This window comes from Myotis nattereri, assembly GCF_964212035.1.
Source record: "Myotis nattereri genome assembly, chromosome: 2".
Classification (NCBI taxonomy): Eukaryota; Metazoa; Chordata; class Mammalia; order Chiroptera; family Vespertilionidae; genus Myotis; species Myotis nattereri.
This window is the reverse complement of record NC_138076.1, coordinates 211,958,754-211,971,617: the sequence shown is the minus strand read 5'-3', so window position 1 is coordinate 211,971,617 and position 12,864 is coordinate 211,958,754. Positions and strand designations below refer to the sequence as shown.

The 12,864-nt window shown below is 43.9% G+C and overlaps 1 protein-coding gene across 1 annotated transcript; it reads right to left on the bottom strand.

Moving 5' to 3' along the window:
* Nucleotides 1-1,390: 1,390 nt before the first annotated feature.
* On the bottom strand, nucleotides 1,391-12,379 carry WBP2NL (WBP2 N-terminal like; the record flags this gene model as incomplete). Its single annotated transcript, XM_081084059.1, has 5 exons — nucleotides 1,391-1,758; nucleotides 9,053-9,145; nucleotides 9,352-9,493; nucleotides 9,747-9,855; nucleotides 12,318-12,379. 5 exons carry the CDS (start codon nucleotides 12,377-12,379, stop codon nucleotides 1,391-1,393), a joined length of 774 nt encoding a protein of 257 aa, XP_080940185.1.
* Nucleotides 12,380-12,864: the final 485 nt, after the last annotated feature.

Sequence of the window (12,864 nt, the reverse complement as noted above, 5' to 3'; positions counted from 1 at the left end):
TACTGGGGATATGCCCGCAACCCAGGCACATGCCCTTGACCGGAATCGAACCCGGGACCCTTCAGTCCGCAGGCCGACGCTCTATCCACTGAGCCAAACCGGTTTCGGCAAGTTTTTCAATCTTTTTAATATTTGTAAATCTTTGGAAATAAAAAAGTGTTTCTCTTTTCAAGTTGCACTTCCCTGACACTAGTTGAGTAGAACAAACACCTTTTCAAATGTTTCTTGGCCAGCCACTCTATCGCCTCTATTAATAGGGTATTCATATCTTTTGTCCATTTTTTCTTTTGGGTTGATTTGTAGGAGTTCATATATTCTGAGTAAAAGTTATTTGTTTAATATATATGTTGGAAATTACTTTCTCCTAGTCTGTTGCCTATCTTTTAACTTTGGTCATACAGAATTAAAAGAAAAATCAATACAGTCAAAATTATATTTACTTTATGTTTTCCTTGATTGCTTCATTGGTTTTGGTATTCTTAAAGGCTTTTCTACCTCTAGACATCATTTTCAATGCTGCATAATATTCCACTGTATGGGTATACTATAATTTATGAAATTCTGTCACTATTAGAAATTTAGGTTGTCCCATCCTTTCATTAATATAAAGAATGCTGTGAAAAATAAGTGTTCAACTTGATATTTCTAACATTTATCTTAGTGCCTACAAAAGTGAGCATAATAAATGCTTCTTGGATGGTAGAGGGGAAAAAGTAAAAAGTCACATTCAAGATATGTTAAAAAAAAATGCAGCTCAGCCCTACCTGGTTTGGCTCAGTGGATAGAGCATCCACCTGCTCATGGGTCCTAGATTCGATTCTGGTCAAGGGCACATGCCCAGATTGTGGGCACAATCCCCAGTAGGGGGCGTGCAGGAGGCAGCCGATTAATGATTCTCTCTCATCATTGATGTTTCTATCTCTCCCTCTCTCTTCCTCTCTGAAATCAATAAAAATATATTTTTTAAAAATGCAGCTCAGCCCTGGTTAGTGTGACTCAGTTGGTTGAGCATTGTCCTGTGCACTGAAAGGTCACTGGTTCACTTCTCGTCCAGATGCATACTGGAGGCAATCGATGTTTCTCTCTCTCTCCCTCTCCATTCCTCTCTAAAATCAATAAAAACATATTTTTTAAAAATGCAGCCCAATGTCAACCAAATTATTGGGGTAATTAGCCTTATCAGTCTACTTTTCCTTTAGCCCATCTAATCAAGAGTTGACTTTGCTTCTAAAATCTAGGCATGGAAGTAAAGCTTCACTTTCCCCCTAAGACTGCCCTTCCAGAGGGTGGGACAACTACTTGAGAAAGGTCTTTAAACACATACCTGAGTCCTCCTTCTTATCCTGACTTCAGTTTTAGGGTTCTACTTTGGTTGGTGAATCTTCAGGGTTTAGTTCTTAGAAGGTGGTGAATGGTGCTGAGGAGATGAGGTGGAAGGAAGAGAAGCATCATATCCATCAGGCTGGGCTGCCTCAGGATTGCGAGAGTCAGCTCTATTTCCAGTAGGTGGAGCTTCATATCCCTGAGGTGGGGCTTCATATCCTGGAGGTGGGGCTTCATATCCCGGAGGTAGGGGTCCGTATCCCGGAGGTGGGGGTCCGTATCCCGGAGGTGGGGGTCCGTATCCCGGAGGTGGGGGTCCATATCCCGCTGGTGGGGCTTCATATCCCGGAGGTGGGGGTCCGTATCCCGGAGGTGGGGGTCCGTATCCCGCTGGTGGGGGTCTGTATCTCACAGGTTGGGGCCCATGGACAACAACTGGGTAAATTGAGAAGAAAAGAAAAAATTAGTTACTTTTTTCTTTTTTAATGTATTTTATTGATTTTTTACAGAGAGGAAGGGAGAGGGACAGAGAATTAGAAACATCAATGAGAGAGAAACATCAATCAGCCGCCTACTGCACACTCCCCACCGGGGATGTGCCCGCAACCAAGGCACATGCCTTTGACCAGAATCGAACCTGGGACCCTTCAGTCCATAGGCCAACGCTCTATCCACCGAGCCAAACCGGTCAGGGCTACTTATTTCTTAGAGTGGACAAGGAATAAGTGAGAAGGAGGAAGAAGAAAAAAATTATGCTGAAGCAAACTAACACAGGAAGAGAATCAGGCAGAATAATGGTAAAACCAGATCCTTCAGCTACCACCAGTTGAAACTTTATCATTTCCTGTTGTGGAGGGATTAAAATAAACATGAAAATAACCTTACAGTTAATCTCTGCATTAATTATAGCTGTGTATAGAGAGATACATGTTTTACTTAATAGTTTGTTTTGATTATAAAAAAGTAATACATGCTTAATGAAGAATATGTATTTGGAAAATAGGAAAAAGATGAATTTTTAAAAGTCATCTATAATGTAATCATAACATACAAAAACTTAGTATTTTAATGTATTTCTTTGTAGAATATCTGTTAATATGTTTATGCAATCATGATTATAACTGTCCAATTTTTTATTTATTTTAAATGTTTTTATTTATTTCAGAGAGAGGGAGAGAGAGAGAGAAACATCAACGATGAGAGAGAATCATCTATTGGCTGCCTCCTACACCTCCCCACACTGGGAATCGAGCTCCCAACCCAGGCATGTGCCCTGACTGTACATCGAACCAGTGACCTTTCAGTGCAAGGGATGACACTCAACCAACTGAGCCACATTGGCCAGGACTTACTCAGAGACTTACTTTAGATACAAAGACACAAATAGATTGAAAGTGAAAGAATGAGGAACTAGATTATGATGCATATGTACAGTGAAACAGTATTCAGTCACAAAAAAAAATAATAAAGTGCATGCTATAACTGGGATTAACCTAGAAAACATTATGCTAGGTGTGATAAGCCAAACACAAAAGGTGATATACTGTATGATTCCTTTTATGTAATATATTCAGAATAACCAAATTCAGAGACAAATAGCAGATTAGAGTATATTAAGAGGTGTTGAGAGGAGACAATGGGGAATTATTACTTAGTGGGGAATTATGGAGTATTTTATGAAGTGATAAAAAATTTTGAAACTAGAAAGCTGATGGTTGCACCACATTGTGATTATACTAAATACCAATTGTACATTTTTAAATTGTTGTATGTTATGTTCTATGAATTTCAACTCAATAAAAAAATTTATAACACCTTAGCAACATTTTAGATTTTGAGCACAGTATTACAGTTTAATAACCTTATAAAACTAGGTAACTATTAAGGTTACAAATAAGTATCCTTCAGTTGTATACAAAGCTAAGTGCCAATGACATGCACGTCATGCTCCAAGAAGATCCCAAAGAAAGGGCCCACATTTTGGGGTCTGTTGGCAGCCCATTAGGAGACCCTTTGTGGTCTACCAGTAGGTGGTGGACATTTGAGAATCAATGACCACTTCCCAGTAACATGACAGCAGCTGTGGACAGGCACATCTGTTAAAGGGCACAGGGCATAAAGCCCAGGGCTGGAATCCTTAGTGAGGTTGAAGGGCACAGTGCAAACTAGATGGCGATGCTTGTGTGAAATGGGAAGGGGGAAGTGAACAGCAGCATGTTTTCTGCTCAGGCTGCAAACAGGAAGTGACTGTTCCCAATAATGGGAGTTGCCTAAGTATGTTCCATATCTGTATATTATTAATTAAAAGTAAGCCTGAAACTTACCGACTTGCCACTGGGTTTCAGTCTGGAAATGAAGTCACATACTCAACCATTTTCCAACCTCCAAACCTCTGATGCTTCTCCTGCCAGTAAGGTTGGAGGCAAGCTAGCAGTGAATAGATCTTTGAACCCCTGGCATACTTTTCCACCTCCCAGGAAGAACCTTATGCCATACCTTACCTGGACAAGATGTCTGTTGGTTGCACATCATGTTCCCCTGCCCACTAACGATAAACTGTCCTGGAACACCAAACCAGTAAGTTATACTTTGAAGCGGAGTTCCTTGGGCAGCTGAAAAAACAAATTTGGCAACATTCTTTTTTAAGTCAAATGTATAGTAGCTATCAACCAGATAATTAACTAAGTATTAACTATCACCTTACTTGAGTGTTCAACAATGTTTCCAGGATACAAGGTAAAGAATATACCTCGCCCTTGTCCTGAACTCTATGCTTCTTGAGGGCAGAGGTTGTGGCTTATTTGCCTGTATATTTAGGGTCTAGCATAATGGCACCTACCATAATAGGTATTCAGAAAAAATTTCCAAGTGAGAAATTCTATCAAGTTGGTAAGATATATCTATTAAAGGCCAATTTAATGGCTGTGTGGTACAGAGGAAAGCACTTCTGCTTTTCTCCCTCTCTTTTGAGGGCACTTGTGATGGCATCTGAGGCCCACTAGATCAAGTATGTCAAACTCAAAGGCTAACACGGGCCAAATAAATGAGGCATGTGGCCATGAGTTGACATGCTTGCCCTAGATAATTGAGGATAATCTCTTCATCTCAAGATCCTTAAATTAATAACATCCAAAAAGATTTCTTTTTACAAATAAGGTGACATTCACAGGTTCTGAGGATTAGGGTAAGGATATATCTTTGGGAGTCATTATCAACCTACCACACTGATTTCTGGTCATATCACATATGACCAGGAGTAATGTACACCAGTTCCAGGCCTAGACCGTGAAAACTTCCCAGGTAAGATCTCCTCTCTGCCAGCTATCCAACAGGCCATGTGTTATGTGTTAAAGATGGCAGATACTCTATTACCCTGGGTCCCTGAAGGGCTATGTGAAACAGATTACTCTTTTAGCCCTGCTGATTGGCCTTTATATAAGCATTAATATCTACTATTGTCTTAAACCACTGATAATCTGGGGTTTACCTGATTAAATAGCTGGCATTATTTTAAGTAATTCACTATCAATCTAAAGTTGTCCTCCTTACCCCTGATATTCTCCTTTTCAATATCCTATTAGTAGCCCTTTCTGGAAGAAGTAATTATTTTATTCACTTATATATTTGCTTTTTTTAAATATATTTTATTGATTTTTTACAGAGAGGAAGGGAGAGGAATAGAGAGCTAGAAACATCGATGAGAGAGAAACATCAACCAGCCGCCTCCTGCACACCCCCAACTGGGGATGTGTCCTCAACGAAGGTACATGCCCCTGACTGCAACCGAACCCGGGACCCTTCAATCCGCAGGCCGACACTCCATCCACTGAGCCAAACCGGTCAGGGCTATTTGCTTATTTTTTATATGATTCTTACTAGACTAAGTTTACAAAGGCAGGGACCACGTATGTCTACCTTATTCACCGTTGTGTTCCCGATCGTCTCACCTAGTGTTTGACACACAGTAAGTATTCAATATGCATTTGTTAAAAATATAACTCAAAGACCCCTGAAAAATCCACTCTGCATAGGGGAAGGCAATCTTTCCTGGTCAATAAATCAGATCATGAAGCACAATGGATAGTTAATTCCAAAGGCCTCAAGGAAGCCCATCTCACAAGCCCTGACTCTTGCCAGGGGAGCAGAGGTAGGTTCCCACACCTAAGCCATAATACCATGAGACCCAGAGCAGTTCCAGACACTGGGTCAAGTTTATATAAGTTGACTAAATCCTTCCAAGTGGCTGTGCAACTGCCTACCTTTGCAGGCCAAGGAGCAGATCTCTTAAAAAAAATGTTTTTATTGATTTCAGAGAGAGGAAGGGAAAAGGGGGAAGGAGAGAGAAACATCAATGATGAGAGAGAATCATTGACTGGCTGCCTCCTGCTCGCCCCTTACTGGGGATCAAGCCTAAAACCAAGGCATGTGTCCTGACCGGGAACAAACTGTGACCTTCTGGTTCATGGGTCAATGCTCAACCACTGAGCTACACCAGCTGGGCAAGGAGTAGATCTTAATGTGAGCACAAAGAGGATCCCCCAAAATTGCCTCGCCCTTAGCCCATAATCCTAAATATATGTCCCCCTTAGTACTACGAGGCCAAAACTAAGAAGGAACTCAAGACCCAGTATGCAATTGCCCTGAGTTCCCCAGACATCTGAAGCAAAGAGAAATTGGACTTCAAAGGGTCGCCTGACCTTGGGTTCCCCATAGTTGTACTCCCTTTATCTGCCAGGACACCCTGTTATCCATTGTCAGGCTTCTGGATCTCTCTTTACTAAAACCTCCCTTGCTAAGACCAGCAAACTCAAATTTCCACACACTATGCACATTTTTCAGTCTTCATTTTACCAAACATTTCTACAGGAGCTGCCACAGATGACCACTCTGTGTTGCTTGAGACTTTCTCCTCTCTTGACTTCCAGGATAATGAACTCACTTGATTCTCCTCCTACCTCCCAGTCAGCCCCTTCTCAATCTTCATTATAGGTCACTCACTCCTCCTTGCCCACTCCTTAAATGTTGAGGACCCTTGGAATACCATCCTTAATTCATTGAATGAGCTCATCAATCAGATGGCTCCCAAGATGACCAGTGTGCTAAAGATTTCCAAATCAGTCTCTAGATACAGTTCATCTCTGGAGCTCTGAGCTGCACGTCCACTGGCCCCTTGCACTCCCATGTACCTCACACCTGTATTAAGGGATTAGGAGTGTAGGCTCAAAAGGACACAAAGTCCCTTATATAGTATTCTTGCCAAAATACATAATCTGAATATAATCATAATGAACAGACAAGCCCAAATTAAGAGACATTCTACAAAACAATAAGCCTGTATTTATTTTATAATTTCAATGTGATGAAAGATAAAAAAGGCTGAGTCCAAATTAAAGGAAAACAAAGAAGTAAGACAACGAAATTCAATGTGTGATTCAGGATTAGATCCTGCATTGCAGAAAAAAAGTGCTATTAGAATTAGGAACAGTAATGGAACAATCATTTGGATTTGAATATAAACTATATTAACAATACTGCTTCAATGTTAAATTTTCTGAATTTAATAAGTACAATGACTAGATACGAGAATGGCCTTGAGATACACATTAGAATATTTAGGCATGAAGGAAATGATCTTTCTGACTTCCAAGTATTTCAATAAAAACAAAAGGGGGAAAAAACAAGAGGAAAAAAAAGATAAAGCAAATGTGGGAAAATGTTAATAATGGGTAAATCTAAATGAAGGGTCCATAGCAGTTCATTGTAATATCTGTGTAACTTTTCAATCAACTTAATTTTCCCCAAAAATAAAATGTTTAATAAGAGAGAAGGAGTAGGTTTAGGGTTTAAAGTCCAGCTCCATCACTTACTAATTGTATAGCCTTGGGAAATTATGTAACCATCAGTGACTCAGTTTCCCCAGCTATAAGTCAGGGATAATTATTAGCGCCTACATTACAAGGTTTTTGTGAGGATTAATTGATACATGTAAAGGGCTTGGAACACTCCAGTATATGCTGAGCATTGAATAAATGCTAGCTAGTACTGCTAGGTCTAAAATTAAACTCATTTCCTCTCACCCTGGCCAGTGTGGCTCAGTTGATTGGGCGTCATCCCCTGCACAAGAAGGCTGCTGGTTTGATTCCCAGTCAGGGCACATGCCCAGGTTGTTGGCTGGATCCCCAGGGGGAGACATGCAGGGGGGGCAGCCAAAGGATGTTCCCCTCTAGATGTTTCACTTTCTCTCTCCTCTCCCCCTCTCTGTAAAAATAATTTTTAAAAAACCTCATTTCCTCTCCAACTTAGACTGTCTCTTATATCCTTTTTGTTTTGTTTCATTAATCCTCACCAAAGGATATTTTTTCCTTTGCTTTTCAGAGAGTGGAAGGGAGGGAGAGAGAGGGATAGAGAGAGAGGAAGAGAGGGATGGAGGGAGAGAGGGGGAGGGGGAGAGAGAAACACATCGATATGAGAGACACACCAACCATTTGCCCGCTGCACATGCCCTGGTTAGGTCCAAGAGTGAACCTGCAACCCAGGTATGTGCCCTTGAATCGAACCTACAACCCTTTGGTGCATGAGCTGACACTCTAACCACTGAGAAACATCAGCCAGAGTTCTTATATTCCTGACCATGGTTTATAGAATCATGATCCAGTCAGTCTTCTAAGCTAGAAACTTCACTCCATCCTTCTTTGTGTCCTAGCACTTTGCCCATGTCTCTATTACAGCACATGTTATGAGATAACATACTTGCATGTCTGTCTCTACTAGTTTATGTTAGTCTCAACTAGATTGAAGTTGGGAATGGAAGGCAAGGGAGAAAGGGAAAGAGCACTCCAGAGAGAGGAAATATCATGAAGGCTCAGAGATGAGAGAACAAGGTACAAAGCAGTCCAGATGGATTGGAGTACAAAAGGTGAGAGAGTGAAGAGCATGGAGTGAGGTTAGACTGAATAAATTTATATCATACAAATTATTTGTATTCAAAATTTGAAAGAGTTCTCTGGTACCATCCATTAGAGCAGTGCTACCTCTTCCCTCCTCTCATCAAAGATGGGGACTAAGCCCAAGAGAAACAAAGGCAAAGCCAGAGAAAAGAGATGACAAAAAGGCATGTGAGGGGAAGAAGAGCTAAGGCAACCAGGGCTCCCTGATGTGAAGAGACTCGTCAGTGCTATGAGACCAGCATTTGGATGGATAAAAGATTATGAGGTGGCCGAAACCGGTTTGGCTCAGTGGATGGAGCGTCAGCCTGCGGACTGAAAGGTCCTAGGTTCGATTCCGGTCAAGGGCATGTACCTGGGTTGCGGGCATATCCCCAGTAGGAGATGTGCAGGAGGCAGCTGATCGATGTTTCTCTCTCATCGATGTTTCTAACTCTCTATCTCTCTCCCTTCCTCTCTGTAAAAAATCAATAAAATATATTAAAAAAAAAAAAGATTATGAGGTGCAATTAGTCATTCAGGTGTCTGGTTGGTAAGCTCCCACTAGATTGCAAACTCCTTCCGAACAGGGAGGGACTGAATAATCGGTTTTCCCAGCAGATTGTATTGTACTCAGCACATACTATGTAGGCTCAGGAAATGCTTGCTGCATACACATTAGTGCATGTGCAACTACAAAGTGCCTACTCACAGAGACAAGAAAATCTTAACTGGGTAACAGTCTTGCTTCAATTCCACAGCCTCAAAAACCCAGAGTGCTTAACAGTCTTATCATTATCGCTCACCAGCAGAGGCAGCTTTCATCATCAACTGGGCAAATTTGATGGCACCTCCTTTTCTGAAGGATAATTTAAAAGTAGCCTGTCCTTCCCAGCCACCTGGGGGAAGAAACGGCACACACTCACTAAGAGGCAGGCTGGCATAGCTGGTAACTGGACTAACGCAAACACTGACAGAAACATTACCCAAGAAGCAGGGTGGCTGTCTTTCGTTTGAATTCCAACATGAGCCAAATCTGAATCTTAAACCTTCTGGAAGCTTTTAAGAAAAAAAAAAAAATACACTTCTGACTGTAAACACGTACCATCTGGAGCTGCCTGAATGGTTCCTTGAATGTAGATGGGGGCAAAGACTGGCTGTTCGAGGGTGCAGTTGCTCATCAGATCAAATGGCATCATAAAAGAAAGCATGGGATCACTGACTGAGTGTAATGTCACGAAGATCACCTAAGAAAGGAAAGTAACTTTGAAAAAGGAATGCAATTTGTCCATAGTTTGAGACATAAAAATGTCTAAGGTTGTTTGCTTTGGCATCCTGGCCTGATGAAAAGCATCACCCATTTTCTTCTATCATTCTTCAACATGGAAAATCTCAAAGTGCAAATGTTTGAAAACACTTTGAAACTCAATGGTTACCCTCTTTCCATTTTAAGGAAAACAATGTAGAGTTAATGAAAATTGAAGTATAAAGAGAAATTACCCGGTATGAAGTGAGAAGCAACGTTCCCCTCTTTGTACCATGAAAGAAATTGGATCCTGGTGGTTGCTCTGGGAAGGAGAGCTCCACATCACTACACTGATTCAAGACACTGCAGAAAAGCAAGGGCAGACAGCACACAATTTAGAAGTTACATCAGGTGACAAAGATAGAACTCCTGGCACAGTTCCTAGCCTGGACAAACACTCAATAAATGTTAGTTGCTGCTACTACTATCTTTATTGACATAAAAAGAATTTAAATTATTTTATTCCCTAACAATTCACATTTATTCTTCTCCATCTTTATCTCTTGATTACAACATTCTTTAAATTTTTCTATTGTATTTATTGAAAATCAGTCAGAAATCTTGTATCTTTTTTATTTTTTTAATATTTTTATAAGTATTTTTTAAAAATATATTTTTATTGATTTCAGAGAGGAAGGAAGAGGTGGAGAGAGAGAGATAGAAACATCCATGATGAGAGAGAATCATGGATCGGCTGCCTCCTGCAAGTCCCCCACTGGGGATCGAGCCCATAACCCTAATCGAATCCACAAGCCCTTGCCCGGAATCGAACCTGGGACCTTTCAGTTCACAGGTCGACGCTCTATCCACTAAGCCAAACCGGCTAGGGCTTGTATCTTTTTATAAAGATTTTTTTTTAACTGATTCTGAGAGAGAGAGAGAGAAACATCGATGTAAGAGCGAAACCTCCATGGGCTGCCTCCTGCACGCCCCCTACCGAGGATCAAACATGCAACTTAATTACATGCCCTGACCAGGAATCAAACCAGCAACTTTTTAGTGCCTAGGATGATGCACAACCCAGCCACACCAGCCAGGGCTGGATTATTTTTCTTATAAAACTACTTGTATTCTTTCTGTTTATTCACAAATGCTTATACTTCTTGTGCAGGAACTATCAAGCGCTGTGCTAAAGGAAATGTTAAAGCAGGTAAGGCATGCAGAATGCTCCAGAATCCTCTCACATGCTGCTGCCGCTGCCATTCACGTTCTCCCCTTGGTTTTTTTCTTAGTAAAGATTACATGTGTTGATTAGTTCAATGCCTTTCCTAATGATCACTAAGGACAATGTCTGCCTTCTTTGCCACTGCAGGCTTAGCAAGCGGTGGGTGCTACTAAATATTTACTGAGAGAATGAACAACTGAATACATGAATACGGATACTAACACAAGCAATATATGACAACATAAATGGCACAAAAATGTCACGGCAACTAAGTGAAAGGGGAGGTTAGTTTTGGTTGAAGTAATTAGGAATGACTTTATAGAAAGATTGAAATATGAGCTGATTCTTAAGGGGTGAATAGTGTTTCAAGATCTTTTTTTGGTTAATTCTCACCCGAGGATATTTTTCCATTGATTTTTAGAGAGAGTGGAAGGGAGGGGGAGTGACACAAACATTGCTGTGAGGAACACGGATTGGTTGCTTCCGGCACGTGCGAAAGGAAAGAAAGAAACATGGATTTACTGTCCCACTCAGTTAGGTATGCACTGGCTGATGCTTGTATGTGCCCTGACCGGGGGTCGCACCCACAACCTCAGCGTATGGGGGCGATGCTCCAACCAGCTGAGCGACCCGGCATCCAAGGGGCTCAGTGCACCTGAGCACAGCACCTGGTGTCAGGGCCGCACTGCCAGGCGACTCCAAAAGACACACGAGGGCCACCCCCGCGGAGAGGGGTGTGGTTAAGAGGGGTCAGGCGGCGGACAAGCAGGACTCTGAGAAACTGGGGGCAGGGAATTCAGGGAGCGGAGTTGCGCGTGAGGTGGAGAAGCCAACAACCGACTCCCTCCAGACAGACAGCCTGAGCGCGGCCAAAGCAGGGGGAGCAGCAACCCTGCAGGCACTGAGCAAAGCGACCATGCAAACCCTAAAGCGCCCCCCGCGGCCCGCCCGCCAGCCGAGGGAGCGAGCGCCATTCTTCCTAGGCGGCTTCTTTTGGTCCCAGTCTTTTCCATAAACAGCAGGCTTCTCCCCGGCTGGGCCCAAAAGGAAGGGGTCTTTGGGAAGTTCTGAAGACAAGGAGAGCACCCCGCGCCCGACAGTTTGGAGTCTTTCTAGAATTTTCCACACAATGCCTCTTCTGCCTCCCGAAGTCCACGGCCTAGTTCCCCAGAGTGGGCGGAGGGAGCGCGGCTACGGCCGTCACCCTACAAAGGTCGCTACCTTGCGCCCAACAGCAGCTGCACCCACCCACAGGGGCGGCGCGACTCCCACTGCCCCAGGGCGGCTCACCTTTCTTCCGAGGTGACGCCCCTCTCCAGGAGATCCCGCCCCGCCCTCTGTCACCGGAGGCGCGCTCCCGCCCTTCACACGTGCGAGGCCACACGCTTCCGCTTGCGCCACCGCCACCTCGCGGAGCAGGCGCGAGGACGTGAGGACGCGCACGCGCACGCGCACGAACGTCGGAGGCGGCGCTAAGCGTGAAGCGTCGGAAAAGGCGCGAAAGCCCCTGATTCGCTGAGAGCTCGCAAGCCGCCGGCTCTACCCAGTCTGTCCCCGCCCCCTCCGCCCCGCCCCCAGCACCCGGCTTCCCCTCAGGCACCTTTCACCGTAAGGGATGTAAGCCTTGCGGCGGTTTTCCGTGTGGCTCTGGTTCACCGCCATCTTGCTGGGGGGGGGGGGGCCCTCCGGCCGCCCCGCAGATGGGAAGGGGCGGGGCCTGCACCAAGCCGAGGGGCCGGGCTGGAAAGCGGAGGGTGGCGATTATGGCGCAAAGACAAGGAGTGAGCGGGCCGCTAGGCCACCAGCCTAGTGAGCCGCAGGGATGGAGGCCCCGGTGGAATCAGAGTTGAGACACCCGCCTAACCGGGAAGGAGGCGGGTCCAGGGAGTTGGCTCCGCCCTCAGGGCACAGCGGGGTGAGTGGCCTTCGTGACCTTCACCTGCCTGCCCTGCCGCTGCATCATCAGCATGAACTTGAACCGATCCTGTCAGGAAATCAAAAAGCAGGCGTTGCCTCAGTCCTCCCAGGCCCGGGTCAGGAAGCTTCTGCCCTTTGGAGAAAGGATCCAGAATGATCTCTCGCTTCTAAGGTGGAAACTTTTTCCCACCAGAGAAAGCCTGGAGCCAGAGCCGGTTTCTTATGACGCG